This window comes from Acomys minous, assembly GCF_964271855.1.
Source record: "Acomys minous genome assembly, chromosome: 9".
Classification (NCBI taxonomy): Eukaryota; Metazoa; Chordata; class Mammalia; order Rodentia; family Muridae; genus Acomys; species Acomys minous.
The window spans coordinates 440,088-458,095 of record NC_140490.1 but is presented as its reverse complement, the minus strand read 5'-3'; the positions used below and the strand labels follow the sequence as shown (position 1 = coordinate 458,095).

The 18,008-nt window shown below is 45.9% G+C and overlaps 1 protein-coding gene across 2 annotated transcripts in view; it reads left to right on the top strand.

The window, feature by feature from the left end:
- PELI2 (pellino E3 ubiquitin protein ligase family member 2) overlaps positions 1 to 18,008 on the top strand; it is a 371,889-nt gene that overhangs the window by 62,552 nt on the left and 291,329 nt on the right. For both annotated transcript variants that reach the window (XM_084796768.1, XM_084796769.1), the window contains one exon: positions 9,536 to 9,745. In XM_084796768.1, coding sequence (XP_084652894.1) covers positions 9,663 to 9,745 — 83 coding nt within the window. In that variant the 5' untranslated portion in view covers positions 9,536 to 9,662. The remainder of the gene's footprint in view (positions 1 to 9,535; positions 9,746 to 18,008) is intronic.

Here is an 18,008-nt window from a genome sequence, read left to right as displayed (position 1 = left end):
GCTATTTTTGGTTTTGTTTTGTTTTGTTTTTGTTTTTCATGATGGGGTGGAGAGGGCTGGGGCTGGGGTACACGGATCCATAATGAACAAACCTCAAGTACAGGAGGGCTGCTGTTCAGAGTCTAAATCTGCAAGTCTGTCTACATGTGACACGGGCTCCTGTAGAGGCGTGCCTCCTCTACCAGTAAATCCAGCTTAAATCCAAGGATGATGCTGGTTCTGAGGAAGAACAAGAGCAATAGAGGTGACCTGGGAGGAATAAGTAGCAGGATGCTCCTGTAGAGGGAGAAAATTGTCAGAACCAGAGAGGTGCATGTTGTTGTTGTTCATGACAGAACACCGGCACCTTAGTTACTTTTTTGTTTAATTTGGGGCTCACGGTACCAGAGGGTTAGAGTCTGTGACTGTCATGGTCAGGATCACAGTGGCAGGCAGGCAGGAGTAGCCCTGGAGCAGTAGCTGAGAGCTGACAGTTCAATCCATAAGCAGAAAACAGTGACAGCCAACCGGGAATGGCCTGAGCTTCTGAAACCTCCAAGCCTGCCTCCAGGACACTCCTCCTCCAACAAGGCCACGCCTCCCTAATCCTTCCTAAACAGCTCTACCAACTGGCCACCAAGTATTCAAATACATGAGCCTATGGAGGCCGTTGTCATTCACGCCGTCACAGCTTGGGATGTGTAAAAGTCAAAATGGTGAGGGGGTATCAAGAGCAGATATTTCCTAAGGAGGAAAAAGGGCTCACACAGTCCTTTCAGATAGAGTTACAGTCTCTTTGCATGTCAGCAACAGGCAGTGAAGAAAAGTATAGCCTGAAGCAGCGGGCGTTGGGAGTGGATGTGAGAGAGGTGGTGGTGGTGCAGGCCTTTTATCCTGTGCTCGGGGAAGCAGAGGCAGGCAGGTCTCTGTGAGTTCAAGGCCAGCCTGGTCTACAACGTGAATTCTAGGACAGCCAGGGCTACACAGAGAAACAACAACAACAACAACAACAAAAAGATTAAAAAAAAAAAAAAAAAGAGGGTCTGTGTAGGCAAAAAGGGCAAAGGAAAAACACCCTGACCCTGACTTTACCTCAAGATCAGGGCCAAGGGAAAGAGCACCCTGACCCCGACTTGACCCCAAGCCTAAAACCAGGTCAAGAAACAGAATCACACCAATCTCTGAACAGGAAAACCCACCAGTCCCTGAGCTTGGCCATCCTCAGAACTTGAAATCCCACCAATCCTCATGTTGGGAACCTCCATGCAGAGAAACTCCACACCTCCCACCCCCAGAAATCCTACGGAAACCCTGCCCTTTGCTCAGGTCCCTGAGGCCCCCTGCCTGAGCAGAGGCAGCAACCCACCTGGGTTTTTCCCTCCTGATACATCTCTTGTGTGAGGTTTGCTGTGCAGTGTGACTGAGGCATTCCTTGGCTCCCGGTTGCTGGGATCCCTTGGCAGCTCTCAGAGCAGAGCTGTAACACTTTTGCAGGAGCTGAGCTTTCCCTGGGGACACCCTCCTCCTCCTTCCCTGCTGTAACACTTGCACTGGGGAAACCCCCTGTGTGAGAAGAACTGTTACACGTGCAGTGGGGAACCCTTCCCCTGCTGTAGCTGAGCAGAACTGTAACACTGCCTTTCCATTCAGAGCGGCAACACTTACAGTCTAGCTCTGAGACAGGAAACAGAAAAAGGATAGGAAGGCTCTCTCTGAGACGGCCTGCTGTGGGGAACGGGCTGTGCCCTGCCCATATTGGAGTTATGGGCACAATTACTCCATGCTGTGGGAAACTGGCTTTCAGGCGGAGCCTCGCCCTGGTGGACTGCATTTCACAAAGCAGCAGTTGACTCTGAGAACAAATGCAGAGGAAAGGTGAGTCTACACCCTTGTATGTGTAGACAGTACGGAGTTAGGCAGCATAAACCATGAGGCGCAGGCTGAGCAGACTCCAGCAAGTCAAAGGTGCCGCTGCCTACTAAATAGGTTATTAAGTAGGTTGTGGATATGTAGGTAGAGTAAAGCCGTGTCAGAAAAGCCAGGCCTAACAACGTCTCAAACACAGCAGACCAACAAAGGGTATAATACCCGCATGAACATGTAACATTACCATGACAACAGCCCCACTGACCTATCACCTGACTGCCATGGGGCTTCACTCTTCAGTGAAACCTCTGGAACTGCCGTCAGTCTGTCTGTCCCTATGCTCACTCCTCTATCAGGAAAAGATCCCACGCATGGTTCTGTCTCAGTAGGTGTGTGTGTGTGTGTGTGTGTGTGTGTGTGTGTGTGTGTGTGTGTGTGTGCAGTAGCTCTTTGGAGTGGGTTTCTTAATATCCAGCTACTTCCAGGGCCTCTTTTCGTACCTGTAGCAGATCTCTACCTCCTTTTTACCCATGAGTGCATGTGCATGTGTGCCCGTGAGATCTGGGGCCTTAAATAGTAGTGAAGATTAGGACGAAACGCTGTGATGGCCAGCAGCTATCTATCAAAGGAAATGAGGACTTCGTGGCAAGTTGCAGCCAAGGAAACCAGTGCAGCTTGTGAATTTACTGTCAAGCTGTATATTCTAACGTTGCATCAAAGCACAAACTGTCCCTCTATGTTCCTTGCATAGAATATTCATGACTTCCTCAGCTAGGTGAATTCAGCAGGAAACAGCGGAGCCTCAGAAACCCACAGCTCAGCAGGAAGAGGGCAATCAAAGAAGGCCCCTAACCTGAATCAGACACAGGGGGACCTCAGGGGGTCCCATACCGTTGCCCCTCCTATACCTGACCACAGCTAGGAGCCACTTAAAGGCAGCACAATCAGCTGGGTCTTTCCGCTTGTCTGAGAACTGAGAGCCTTGTACCCATCCCAGGCTTTGCTCTGGTATCTGCTTAACACATGCACATGTTTAGCTTTCTAATAGAAGCCTTAATCTTTGATTAATGAACACCATGGTCTTAGATGGCCCGGGACGCCACATGGCAAGCCTCATCAGGTACCCTGTGAGCAGGTCATCTCTCTAAGGGGTACAACAATGAAGAAAGTTTTGGTGGCAGCGTTGCAGGCCCGGTTGGAGCTGGGAGGAACTGTAGTCTGGTCAGCAGCCAGGCAGGTCACTTCAGACCTCAGTGTGGGTTTTGCTTGCAGCACAGCACAAGGTTTGCAGACAACAGAGTCACCCCAAACTGGCAGCAAGCCCAGAGGATGTCATTACCTCGCGGTTTCACATCCACTGCATTGTTTTCCTACTGAAGATATTTCAATAAGGAAAGGTAAGAACATTAAATTGAAAGTGAAGGCTAAGTTCTTACACATGTTTCCAAAGAGAGCACTTAAAGTGGAATATTTGCTGGTCTCTTTTTGTGCATTGGCTTGAGCTTTTCACACACAAATGGAATTGTGCACTACCTACCATCTGAGCTTTTTGTTTACTACATTAATAAGTCCTGCCCGTACAAGGAGCTTTTCCTCTCTTGAAAGCTGCTTTGTTTCCTGCCGGAGCACAGCTTATAACATAGTTAACAGGCTATCTCCTAATGGTTCTGTTGCTAACTCCATTTTTTTTTTTTTTTTGCTATTAAAAATCATGCTGCAAAAAGCCTTATTTATCTACGTATGTGCACACTTGTTGAATATTTCCACAAGGCACATTCCTGGTTAGTTGGCAATGCTGGGTTGGCAATCATGAATAATTAAAATTATGATTATGTTGCTGAACTGTTCTAAAAAGAAAGTTGGGCCAATGTGTGTTACTACCAGAACGAATGGGCAACCTTCCCCGATACCTTTGCTTCCATCTTTGTAGTTGTTATTCACATCGTATGATGCATGCTTAGCTCAGCCTTAGGCATCTTTGTTAGAAGCGAGGGTTCAGTATAAATGCCCTATGGTTTCGTAGGAGTGCTTCCTGGCACACTAACAAACTGCAGCATAGCTTCAGATCTGCAATAGCCAAGAACATTCTGTCTCAATGGTAATTTTTATGTGCAGTCAAAGCCCAAGGCCATGCTTGTTCACATGATAGCTGCCATTGCATAATCCTACTCTGTAGTTTTGTGCCAGGAAAAAAAAGTGAGCAATACAGTTTTCTTTCTTATCTACCTTCAAGTCTGATAACTATCATGGAATTTTTTTCCTTCCTGGTCTGGCTCCAGGTGTGGCTAATAGTGCCAAAATCCCTTATAAGACTCAATATTCATAATTGACTTTTTTTTCTTTGCCAAGATTGAGTGCAAATGATTAGAGGTTACAGTTTGCTAATGCAGATTTCTCTGAGCCACCTTTAGGTATGAGGACAGGACAGAAAGAAAGGCAACGTGCGTCTCCCCACCTCACTCTTTCCCTGGTGGATACAGACGCTGCACTGACTTCTCCTTGCTTGAGGAGGTGGGCCTGACAATCCCACCCCCATCTCTTCTGGGCTAGAACAGTGGTCCTTTATTTGTTAAGCGCTAGGTTTGCAAAGGAGGTTTAAGTTTTGCTTTACATGACTCTAAAACATTTGGTGGAAACCAGAACCTCACACAGTTCTAGGTCTAGCCTAGGGATGGGCCCTAGAAATAGTCTTTTAGTGCCCTGCAGGAACTGGCCTGGCCGTCCGCTTGCCCTTTGGTGTTGCTGTCAGATTCTCTCCTGGGAGCCCAGCTGAGCTGCTTGCTGGCGTCTGGAGGGCCTCCTTCTCTGACCAGCGCCCTGTCTCTAATGCTCACCCTTCACACCTAGCACAGCGTTGTGTAGAACATTTACATCTCACCTTGCCAGCCAGCGCGGCGTCACTAACTCTTCTCTGCATAGCCTCGTCTGTAACTTCCTTGGGTCTGCATGGCTCTCTGAACCTTCCTGGAACACTTAAGCATTTTCGGTCAGGCTAAGCTTGTCAGTATATTTACTAGTTTACACAAATTTAAGGCTAGAGGGATGTTTCCAAGCCTCACTGGACATTTTAACACCCCTTTGTGGTCAGCACATCATTAGGGAACTGCGATTATATACCGCTTAGATGGTGGCGGGTCTGCAGCCAGCGTTTCATGGGCCCACGTTCTGGTCTTAAGTAGTTTACTCCTAATCTCTCTCGGCTTTCATCATCTGATTTAGGTACATGTTGTCTGCGCTGACTCCACTAACTCGGTTGGCCTCTTGACTGGCTTCTGCATTTCTTTGTACTGAATTTTCCTTGCATTCCTTTGGTCTGACTCTCTGGCCACAGTAGGCAAATGACACTTAGCAAGCTGTTGTAGAAGATATAAAAAAAAATCTAATAATGTTTATTATAAAATTCAGCCTATAATTAGTATGGCGGTACTGTCTAACCCACTATTATAACCAATGAAGACACAGACACGTGCTTGTATTTTAGACTTGCCTCATATTATCCGGGACTGGGCAGACATTAACCCTCTGAACTATCCTAATTACTTCCCAGCCCCCATTCCAGGCCATCTGCTTTAATCATTCCTATCCGGGCTACTTCCCATTCACTCCCCAACAGAAAGAAGACAGGACTCATGCTAAGCTCTCCAGGGCAGCAGGACAGCGGAGACACATGACTTGGAGACAGAGAAAGGATGGCAATTTGCATGACATTCACTTATGGGGACCTGTGTGGGGCCTTTATACCAGCCAGCTCCCTTGTTAGGACAGATGCAGGAGGGAGATACAGACGAAGAACTGCGTTTCACCAGCAGTGAAGGAAGTAAGGATTCAGAGCAAACTCTGTCTGAATGTGCCATTTCTGTCATGCCGGATACATCAATCTTGGAATTCACTTGTTCCTTCAACAAACATTTAATATCTGTTCTATGTTAGGCCAGTACTACATGCTGACAAGTATTAAGATGAATTATTCACTTGCCTTCTCAGGATCTCATTTTCCTTAGAAAAGAAAGAAGTTGAAATATTCAATAACTATATCATTACTCACATATTTAAAAATATTGTCAGGTATGGTGGTTTCTGTCTATAATCTTAGTACTTGAAAAGTGGAGTCAAGCTGGCACAGTGGCACATATCTGTAGTCCCTGGTAGAGGCAGGCAGATCTCTGTGAGTTCCAGGCCAGCCTGGTCTACAAAGTGAGTCCAAGACAGCCAGGGCTACATAGAGAAACCATGTCTTGGAAAAAAACAAACAAACAAACAAACCAAAATAAGTAAAGAAAAAAGAAAGAAAAGTGGAGTCAGTGGAAATGCCATGAGTTTGACGCCTGCATGTGCCACACAGGGCCAATGAGCCCTGGGCTACAGACTGAGACCCTGAATCAAATAAGTGAAAGCAAAGCCCAGCACTTGGTATGTGTTGGGCACTGGGGATACAAGGGAAGTTAAGTGGCCATGCTATTGCCCTCGTGGAGTTCATAGCCTAGTGGGGAGGGCTTTCTAGGACTAACTGCAGAGCCACGATAGTAGGAAAGTGAAGATGCAGGAATCTGTCCTCGTCACCTCTGTGAGGGAAGTGAGTATGGACCTAAGACAGCCAGGTGTGGGACCGATGCAAGAGGATTTTAAAAAGCACAAAGGTTAATAGCAAGAAGCAATATAGCGAGTTCTGGAAATAGGGACAAGCATGGCGTGCTTAGAGGCAGGAAGCACGACAAGGCTAGACCAATGAGTAGTGGCTATACCGCGAAGTCCCTTGTTGTTTTCCTAAAACTGACATGCCCAGATTTGAATTTTGAAACTATTGTGTTGATAGACAAGTGGACAGGAAGGAGTAAGCCAAGAAAGGGTGCAGGGAGAGTGGCGAAGAAGCTGTGTGTGATCACGGCAAGACTAGAGATCAGTCCGGATGGAGACAGCCACGCAAGAGGAGATGTACCATTGTCTATGACTAGAAATGGGAAGATCCTGGAGCTGCTTAAAGCGGAGCTCCCAGCAGAACAAGGGATATGGCCATGGTGACTCCATTTTCTGGTGTACGTATCTGATGAGAGCTGACGGCTCTTCTTGAGTGAAGGACTCCAGAGAAAAGACCAGCATTAAGGACAAACAATTTTTTAGTTCACTTCTGGACCTGTAGAGTTTGAAGTTGCTTTGAAATACTCCCATTAACATATCAAGTAGGCGATGCAATGAAGGAGCAGTGGGAAGAAGGATGGAGAGGCAGTAAAGATGTACATAGCACCACTATCCCTCAATTAGCCACACGGGAGCCTGTTGGCTCAAAATTACTGAGATACTCAAATTCCATATAGAAAATGGTAAAGAATTTCTTTTAATCCACAACATCCATCCAGAGACTGTAAATGAGATCTAGATTACATAATAATACCTAGTAAAATATAAATACCAACAAGTATATATTCAGAACACACACAAACATACAAACAAGCACACACACACACACACACACACACACACACACACACACACACACGGCACTCTCCAGTTTTCAATCTGCAATTGGTTGAGTCCACAAATGTTGAAGCTGTGGACACAGAAGGCCAACTGCTCAGTAAGGTAGCTGAATAGAGCTGTGTGGGAGGGAGTCTGAACCATCAATTCTGGGTGTCGTAGAGGGATGGGAGTTTCATCTTTTGTAACAGCATCACCTTATTGTGACCTAATGCTCCAGCACTTTATCAAGCACCCTCCGCTCTCTTATGCAATTTGAGCCTCATGACATTTCACAGAATTTGCTGCTGAGAAGACAGATGTTCGAGTGTGAGAGAACAGACTAGAGATACTCGGCTCTCCTCATCATCAATTCTTTTTCTAATTTCTCTGTCGTATCTAGATGAGTGCTGTGATTAAAATTATCTGAATACATATATTACAGCACCATCTATTGTGGTTTAAGTTGAAGCACGTGCGTGCACACACACACACCCATACACACACATACACACACACCCACACACACACACACACCCCGCCTGTGTGCTGGCTAATTTTATGTCAGCGTGACACAAATTAGAGATATCTTAAAGGAGGAAACCTTAAATGAGAAAATGCACACACCCCCCCAGTAAGATTGGCTGTAGACCCTTTTCTTAACAATTTCTTAATTGATGAGGAGGGCCCAGTCTATTGTAGGTGGTGCCACCCCTGGGCTGGTTGGCCTGAGTTCTATAAGAAAGCAAGGTGAGCAAGCCAGCAAACAGCACCCCTGCCTCCAGGTTCCTGCCCTGTTTGAGTTCCTATCCTGAGTTCCTTCGATGATGAATGGTAACACGGACGTATAAGACAAATAAACCCTTTCTTCCCCAACTTGCTTTTGTTATGGTGTTTCATTATGGCAGTAGTAACTGTAACTACGATGGCCTGTGTCCTAAACATTTGTGGGTTCTTTTTGGGAGTCTATGGAACCTTTATCAGATAAGATCCAGACGGTGAAGGTGGGTCACTAGAGGAGGGCCTTGGAAGCTCATTGCTACCCATGTTCTGGTCCTGCCTTTCTGCTTTCTGGTCCTCTAGCACGTGAGTAGCCTCTACCACATGCTCTTGTTACCGTGAACTTAGCTGCTCCACCAAGCCTTCTCTGATGTGGTGATAAATTATACCTTTCTTCCCTTCCCTTTAGTTGATTCTGTCTGGTGCTTTGGTTATGAAGACCTTAAAGTAACCAATATATCATTTACCAGCATCTTATATGAAGAATTAAGAGTCTATCTTTCCATGTGAAAGTTTTTTTTCAACGTTGGGTAATTCTGTATAATGAGGTTACTTCCTTAGGGTTCACATACCACATGGCGATAGCACAGGGCACGCACTCCTCAGGCTTCTTTCTCTTCAGTTTTCTAGCAGTTTGCATCAGGTGCTCAATAGTTTGGCTTCCCAAAGTTTGAAATTGTCACCTTCACCCTGCATTGTATTTTCTAGTCCAGTAAAAAAAAAAAAAAAAATCTCTACCAGTCTCCAAGAAGCTGATAACGCCTAAGTAATATAACTCCCAAAAGTTTTAGCTAATGCCGAGTTTCTATTTCTGTTGTTTCTCGAGGGGGAATCCGTGAGAAACCAGTCCTGTCTCCTTATGTGCATGTAGGAGATCCAGGGCCACAGCCGAGTGTGTCGGCGTCTCACCTGTGTCTCCTGTGTGATTTTACAACTCATGTTAGAACAGGGTTTTACAACTGCCGAGTAATGTAGCATTGGAGTTAACAGTCTATGTGCTCAAACTTGGAGTGAATCAGCCTCTGTCCTGGGTCAGTGTGAGTGGCTGGCGTGATGGTAAAGAAGAGACTGCAGGGATACGAGACAGTAAAAGGAGCGGCTGTAGGCAGACGTGATGGTAAAGAAGAGAAGAGACCATAGGGATGGCTACGTACGGAACCAGCTGTGAGACCCAGCAGCATGTGGCATGCACATAAATTTTATATATTATTATCTATGAGTCCTGTGGTTTCCAATGGTTGACTAACACAGTCATTATTTTGGAGTGGGGTGATATTGGTTGCATAGAACATATATATTTATATCTTAATCTATATAATGAACTCGTGTGTGAGTGTGTGTGTGTGTGTGTGTGTGTGTGTGTGTGTGTGTGTGTGTGTGCCATGAATGGACTTCCAGTGTGAAGCTTTACAATACTGCTCTCTTGGGACCTTTTGCAAGGCTCTTTTTTTTTTTTCAGGTTCACCAAGTGGTGACCAACATGTGTGACTGAGGAATCCAGGGTGGCTCCCAGCGTCGTGTACTTTTGTCAAAGTCCATGTGCTCGTGTCAGAACGTGGAGCATCAGTGACGCTACCAACATTCTCATGGTGTTTGATCAAAGAGGGACCAGATTCTCCAAACTGTACCAGGCATCCAAATTACACCCACTCTGCTCAGACAAACACAGGTAAGCCCCACTTGCCTTCGGAAATGTGTGTTATCTACTAAAATGGACGCTGGTTCCAGACTTGCTTCAGGAACCTACCTCCACGCATGGAACCACCGAACTAGAGTTAAATCCAAAGCAAAACAATGAGGAACAACAGCAGGAGGCCTTAGGTTCTACAGTGACAGTGCCACGAGGTAGTCACTATGATTTGTCCCCTCTAAAACCACGTTAAAATCTGATTCCCAGTGCTGAGAGGTAGGTGTTAGAAAGGCTCAGGTCACAGAGTGAGTTGGGAGCCTTTCTCACAAGATTGCTTTAGTTTCCAGGGGAATCAGTGAATGCCAGCTCCCTGGGGACTGAATTAGTTAACTAGAGAAGGCTTCTTGATTTATGAAGAATTAAGAAAATGTGAGCCATTTGCCAGGTAAAGGACAATCTATATGTGCAAATGACAGCTCCAAGGTAATGTAGATATTGGACTTGTCAGAAAAGAGTATTACAGTAACTCTTACAGCTGTGTTCAGCCAGTTCATGTTAGTTACATTCACGTCACTGTGGCCAACACCTGACAGAGAACACTGAGGGGGCAGGGCGGCTCATTTGGACTGGGAAGCAGAGCACGCAGGCTAGAGCCATGGGCGGCTCTGACCTTCAAAGGCCCTCCCTTAGTGACCTACCGTCGCCTTCTAGACTTCACCTCTCTAAGGTTCTCGAAGGTTCTATAGCCTTCAATGTGTCACCAACAACTGGGGAAGAAAGTCCTAATACTGAGCCTGTGGGAGAGATTTCAGGGTCAAACCATAACACAGCTCAGGGAGCGCTTATTTACTCATACTCACTGTGTGCACTGTAGCATAGCACACTATCCACCGATAAAGAAAGGGGAACGCTATGGGTTTGTAAGTCCTAAAATAAAATAGTATAATCGGCAAACAAATGTATCCATCTGTCTCACTATTCTTCAAGAAAATTCAAACTGAAGTTGTGGTATCACTTCTTGCTAATTATTTGTAAAAAGTCGATAATTAATAGCCTAGAGTTCCCTGTTTCAGCTAGACCAGGGCTGGCCAGAGAGCCACTGGGGTCTGCTTGTCTTCGTCTCCCGGGACAAAGATGTCAATCACAGACAGCTCTGTAAAGTGTGTGCTGGGGATCTGAACCCGGGTCCTCGTGTTGCACGGCACAGCTCCCTGCGCTGTTTCCTTGGCCCCTCTAGTGGGCTCTTGTGGTTTTCTGAATTTGTTCTTGTTTCCTTGTGCCAGATGTGGTCTCTTCAATCTCTAGTCTTCTTTAGGAAGCTTATTCCATTCCAGGAAATCTGCAGCTCATTTCTATAGGAATAAATGTCAGTCCTTGTCTCTTTGATCGCTCCCGTTTCTGCTGTTCACTGAACTGAGGAGTCCCATGAGTCTTGCCAAGTGAGCATTCGTAAGATGTAATACTTACCCTTTCTCTGTACTTACTGAGAGTACGGTCAGCTCTTCTCAACCACCGAAGACTAAAGTCTTTCTCTCCCACATCCCTCACAAAGTCCAGGTACTATTATATATGGAAAATAATATACATGTAAAGTAATGCATAATATAGGATAATTATATAACCATTATATTATTATATATTTCATATATTATATAGTCAATATATTATTATATTATATACTATGTATATTTACCCTTTTCTATTTTTTTAGTGTTGTTCTTGTTCATAGCCATATTTCAGTGGCTGTACAATTTTCTACCCTGTAAGTGTGCCCTAATTTACTCAATAAGTCTAGGTTAGATGTTTTCCTCAGCATTAATTTAAGATGATTTTTACTATTGTATAACTTGCAACAAATGAAAAGCTTAATTTATGTAAATTTCCTAAATTGGTATTACTATGTTTAATGATATGAATATTTTAAAGCTCCTGGTATATAATACCAAGTACTTTCCAAATCAGTTGCACTGTTTCAGTTTATTTTCAAATCAGCCAATTTTTGTATGTGACATATGAACGATTCCTCATTTCTACTGTCTTCTCAGTTAGAATTGACTATTAATTATCAACTTTTTATGAATAAGCAAGAAGTGAGAAATGGGTCACATTTTCTTGCTTCTTTGTAAATCAAGATACCCTATTTCAAAAAAAAAAAAAGGCAGAGAAGTGATTGAAAAACACCCCAATGTATGTCAACCTCTTACCTCTCTCTCCATGTGACCATAAGGCCTAGTGCATCACTCCCGTGCATGGTCATACACCCGTCCCCACGCCATGCCGCCTTACTGAATTCCGGCTTCCCTTCTCAGACAAGGGCAGCAGCTGCTCACACTGGCCACCCCCGGGGGAACATGTTTCCCATCCCTTGAACCTGATATGGGCCTGTGAGTTGCACTAGGCAACAGAACATGTTGGCAATGGTGGGTTTAAGCCCTAAGCAGGCATTTGCTCTTCAGGGAGTTCTCAGACACCACGTAAGGAGGTCTATACCCTAAACATACAGAGGGAGAGGTCTGGAGAGTGGAGGGAGAGAGACCCCCACACCCCTCCAGCACAGCTGAGACCAACCTTTTAGCGTGTCCCCAGTCAGGTGTTAGATGTGCATGTGGGCCATCAAAGACATTCTGGCCCCAGCCACCATCTGACGCAGCTCTGTGACAAATCCCAAGTGATCCCTGCAAGAGGACTGTCCAGCTGAGCCCCAGCCCACTCATGCGATCATCTGAAATAATCAGATGGGTCCCCGTTTCATGATAAGTGTGCCGTGGATTTTACGCAGCACTAGGTAACTAAAGCCTCACGTTAGTCTAAGAGCCCGCCTTACATTCAGCTTCCTCCTCTGGAAAACTGAGTAATAATTAGGCCTCCCTCATAGACTTGCAATGATGGCCAAATAACATACTCAGCGCTTCAGAAACTTCCCCACCAAGATGCTTTTGCCAACCAAAGACAATGAGAGACACACATCCAGGATTCGGAGGGTATGGCCCACAGCATTCCCTACAAATGTAGTTTTTCTTGGAAGGCTTGTGTTTTCATCTTTCAGTCAGTCTTGTTTTCTACACAAAGCATCCCTGTAGTTACTTTTTAATGATTTTTCCCCAGTTACACACACCCTGGTTGTCCTTCATCCCCATCCTTCTACAGTGTCCCGGTGAAGCCCTGGAGTATGGGTGCCCCACTTGAGAGAAGTATGAGCCAGTAATCTGTCCCAGGAGGAAGACCTGGTGTGGTCAAGAGAGTCAGGGACGATGTAGGAAACAAGAGCAGATTGGTTGGTAGTCAATTGTTACAAAAAGGCCTTTTTTGGTATACTTTCTATTGCTACATTAAACACCATGGCCAAAGGAAACTTGAAGAGGAAAGGGTTTATTTCATCTTACAGCTCATAGTCATGAAGGTAAGTCAGGGCAGGAACTTTAGGTAGGAAACTGGACACTGAAATAGAAACAGAGGCCATGGAGAAAGGCTGCCTATGACTTGCTCTCCATGGCTTGCTCAGCCTGCTTTCTTATACCTACCTAGGGGTGGCACCACCCCAGTGGGCTGGACCCTCTATCAATGATTAATGAAGAAAGAGTCCTGTGGACTTGCCTCGAGGCAAGCTGACTGAGGCATTTTCTCAATTGAGGCCCCTCTTCCTATTTGACTGTAGCTTGTGATCAAGTTGACAAAGGCCTAACCAGGCAGAGCAACCAGCCACTGGGTTGGATGACTGGTAGTTCATGATACTCAAGGCAATGATGTGTTTCCAGGGAGAATGAAGGAGCCAGGGCCGGGATGCAAGTGGATACACTGGTCTCCAAGGATATCGGATAACAGAACAGAGCTTCAGCAGGGACAGGAACATGGAGAAGGATTCTGTCCTTTTGAACTTTTTAGAGCAGAGAATGCTGCCTATGTTTTTAAAGATGGAAAGAAATGTAAGAAGGAAGAAAGAACCTGACGGACATAGAAAGAGCTGACAGGATGAGAACGAGGATTCCAGATGAGAGAGGAGATTTGAGATTGTTAATAAAAATGGCGTTAGCTTCAGGGGCTAGGATGGAGGGATCAGTTCTGCAGGTGGAAGGGGAGCAAAGTGGGGAGGGAAGACACCAGGGCCTTTAGAAAGAGGAGGGAATGGAGAGAAAGCTCACATACTGTGGTCTTGGTCCACACAACACCAGGGCACCTCAGAGAAATGAAGGCTGGAGGCCTGAGGCATGGAAAGATCAGCAGGAAGTGGAAAGATGCAGGAGTCATTCTGTAAAATAGAAGAAAAACTTCCTACCATCCACACATCTTGAAAACCTCGTATCAGTGCAATAAATGCTAAAATGTACATTTGAAACCTAAAGGGTTTGTGTGTGTGTGTGTGTGTGTGTGTGTGTGTGTAATATAAAACATTTGCTTTCTAATTTGACCATCAAGTTAAAGTATGAAAATCACAGATAAAATTTTCAGTTTTTGTTTTTCCCCCAAGTCACCGAGAGCTGTTCTGTGGACTTCCCAGTGTTAAGAACTGAAGACACACTGCAGGGAAAATGCTGGTCTTCTGTTAAGTAGAGTGGGGCTTGGGGGGGGGGGAGGAGCTGGATTCCGCATACAACTGAGGTACAAGAAGCAAAAATTCTGCTCCCCCTCTCCTGTACTCCTTGACCTCTTCTGAGGTAGAGAAATGAACCAGAAATAGGTTTGTTTGTTTGTTTGTTGTTTGTTCAGTGCTTCCTGAGTGGTTCCCTTGAGCAGGCCAGCCCAACAGGTAGAATAATGGAAGCTCACAGGGAAGCTACAAAGTTCCCACCAACCACCCTGAGTCCATCTTTTCCTTTAGAGCTGTTAAAAAGCTTTTGAACTTTTCATCCAAAACTTTGAGACACCTTTTGGAAAGCAGAAATGCAAAGCCCATTGGCAGCTTGTGGGAGCACTGAGTCAGAAAGACTCAAACAAATGGGAGCCAATCACCTGTGCAGCATAGCATCATGGGACATCCTCTCTGAGGGGTGGGAGGAAGCCCTGCTATACCTGACCTCTGACTAATGCTGGCATTCAGATTTACCCAAGTCCCCTGCAGGGTGGTGTTACAACAGCCACTGTACATGACAGCTAAGGGAGCCATAGACAAACCAGGCTTGGCATGGAGTCCTGAAGTCTGCAAATCCCTAGAAGCTAACCAGAGAGAGCGTCTGCTAAAAATTCACAGAGTTGCTCTTCTAGACACGCTAACCATTAGGCTGCACAGTAGCAAGGCTTTAGCAAACATTACTGAAACAGAAGGAGAGGATTCTACCTCACCTGGCTACCAACCACCTAATGGCCTCACGAAGAGTCAGGGAACTGGGGGTGAGGCGAGGTCCTAGCTCTGGGAATGCACAGAGCCCAGAGGGAGGGAGCTTGGCTGAGAGTCCACGACAGATCCTCCTGGTGCTTCCGGGAGGTGCTGCTGCTGTGGGAGCCCCAAGTCTAAGCACAGGTGGCTTGAGGAAAGTCGGGTCTGGTGAGGATCCGCCTGGGGACGGACTCCTCTGTCGTGGGACACTGGGAGTTCCCATCATGGATCAGAAGCATCTTGTCTGTCACAATTATTCATTTTTTCCCTAAAATGTTTTCTTTTCCCGACTGCCCTATTTATTTCCACATGTAGTTCTCTGGGATGCCAGAGTGTTTTCATATGCCTCCCGTGTCAGCTTGTCATTTTGGCTGAAAAAAATCGAATGGCAGTCACTGCCACTTTCTTCTCTACTGGGTTCATTTCAGGTACCTTAAGTTTCCCTTCAGGTTCTATCTTTTGCCTTCCAAGTGAGGACGTGGTGGCCTTGCTGCCAACCTATAGACATCGGGGAATTGGGCTGAGAGGCAGGCAGGGGCTGCGGATGGCTCTGATGCTTTTGAATAGCTGCTGAACAAATGAAGCACCACTTACTTTGGAAGTTCTCAAACCCCTGTGTGTGTAGGAATGGGACCCTTCCCTGCTCTGTTAAATCTTAGCCCTCTTTATTTTCAAAAGGGAGGGAGAGAGAATGTGCCTGCTGGGAATCCCCCTCCCCTCCCCCCTTCCCCTCCCCCCTCCCCCCACCCCATATTATGGAAAAGGACCTGGCCAGCTTACGAATATGCGGAAATGTACTCTCCATTTCAGCTTTCAATTAACTTTCAGGATTTATTGTTCCTGGATTTGGATCCTTAGATAGAAGTGACGTGACAGATCAATAAAACTTGGAATTATCTAACAAGAGGGCAGTTTCTTGCTTATTATACCTCAGCAACAAAACCCACTGGGTAGCACTTGTGTCTGTGATAGCCAGCAAATCAATAATGGATGCTCTTATGGCCAAGGTAATATGATACCTTGGAATTGAGTGAGCGATGCTAATGCTTAAGTAGGTAGGGAGAGAAAGGAGCAGGCAGGAGGCAGCATCAATGTGCCTAGAAAGGTCTCATGCCTTTCAGGTTAACACTGATGGGAAACATTGCATCCTCTCCCTGCTCTGGTACATTCCTCTTCTGTGCATAAGAAATCATTGAAAGACGGCAAAAGCTTCCTGCATGACCTTTGCAGCTGCTCGTTTGCAGTGAGTTTTGGCTGCTTATAGAAGGGGGGGGGGCGGCGGGAAGCTGCGGAGATGATTCGTCAGGACGCTGCTGCTCTTCCATTTACCGTTAGAACGTTCTGTACTTCATGTATGTGAGTGTTTGGTGCTGATGAAACACTGTGCGGATGTTGCATAGTAACTCACGTTCTCAAGGCTACTTCTGGACAGCCATTATGTCCAGACGTCAGCTTCTCTGGCGCTGAGAGGTTTCCCGGCATGCATTGCCCTGAGACTTTCCCTCCACAGGAAAGTGTAAAATACAAATACATTAGAAACCCTCCTGAAGAAAACCGTCCACTGCCCTTGCTTCTCGTGGACTTGAGAGCTGTTGAGAGCTATGTAAATCAGAAGGCTGTTGGTATAACAAAACACCATAGACAATCAACTTAGGAGGAGGAAAGGTTTATTCGTTCTCACCGCTGCAGTGCTTTCGGTACGTGGTCAGTGGGCTCTGCTGCTTTGGGTCTGGGCTGAAGCTGCACAGTCCTAGTGGGAGCGCATGTCGAAGGCCGCTCACCTTCAGGAAGCAAAAAACAAACAAACAAACAAAAGGAGAAAGGAAGTGTAGAACCCATAGAGCCTAGGGTACCAAGATCCCGCTCTAGCTCTTGCCATCAGTGATCTAGCTTTTCTCCACCACACCACACCTCCGGAAGTTTCCACTTTGTGGTAGTGCTGTAGTCTGGGGGGATGAAGTCTTCAACATAATGTGCCTTTGATAGAGTCTCTCTCTCTCTCTGTCTCTCTCTCTGTGTGTCTCTCTCTGTCTCTCTGTCTCTGTCTCTGTGTGTGTGTGTGTGTGTGTGTGTGTGTCTGTGTCTGTCTGTCTCTATGTCTGTGTCTGTCTCTCTCTGTCTCTCTGTCTCTCTCTGTTTCTCTCTCCTCTCTGTCTCTGTCTCTCTGTGTGTGTGTGTATGTGTGTGTGTGTGTCTGTCTGTCTCTATGTTTGTGTCTGTCTGTCTGTCTGTCTGTCTGTCTCTCTCTCTCTCTCTCTGTGTGTGTGTGTGTGTGTGTGTGTGTGTGTGTGTGTCTCCTCTCTGTCTCTGTCTCTCTGTGTGTCTCTGTCTCTATGTCTGTGTCTGTCTCTCTGTCTCTCTCTCCTGCTGTCCTGAAACTCTGCTCTGTAGACCAGACTGACCTCTGTAAACTCACAAAGATCCCGCCTGCCTCTGCCTCCCAAGTGCTGAGATAAAAGGTGTGCGCCATCACCACACCTGGACCCCTTTGAGATACTCTTAGAAAGAGTCCAGCAGGGGCTCTTCTGTATGAGTTGTCCTCTCATCTGTCCAGGATCCGGCGTCCATTGGTCTTGGAGGAACAGGGCAGTGTAAGAGGGCGCTCAAGCGCAGAATGGGGCTTGGATATTATTGTAGGTGCTGGGTGGCCTTGCGGTTGGGACAGTTACAGCAACCTGAAGCTACTGAATCCCAAATTGCTTCTTGAAGCCTTTCTCATGGAGAGACTCGAAATCCATAGAACATACTGTTGCTCACGGCTAATAAAATTTTCTTTGACCTTTCAACTTCTACTTAGAAATAGCTTGTTCCTGATAGGTCTTCATGGAAGAGGTTTTTTGTTTGTTTGTTTTTTTGTTTTTGTTTTTTAAAGTCCCAACACTGACTTTGGTTTGCAGACAAACAAGAACCTTCAACCTAGATCTTTTTTGTGCGGGGAAACTTGACAGCCTCCATGACGCTCATTCATGAGAAAATGTTAAAGTTGAGCAA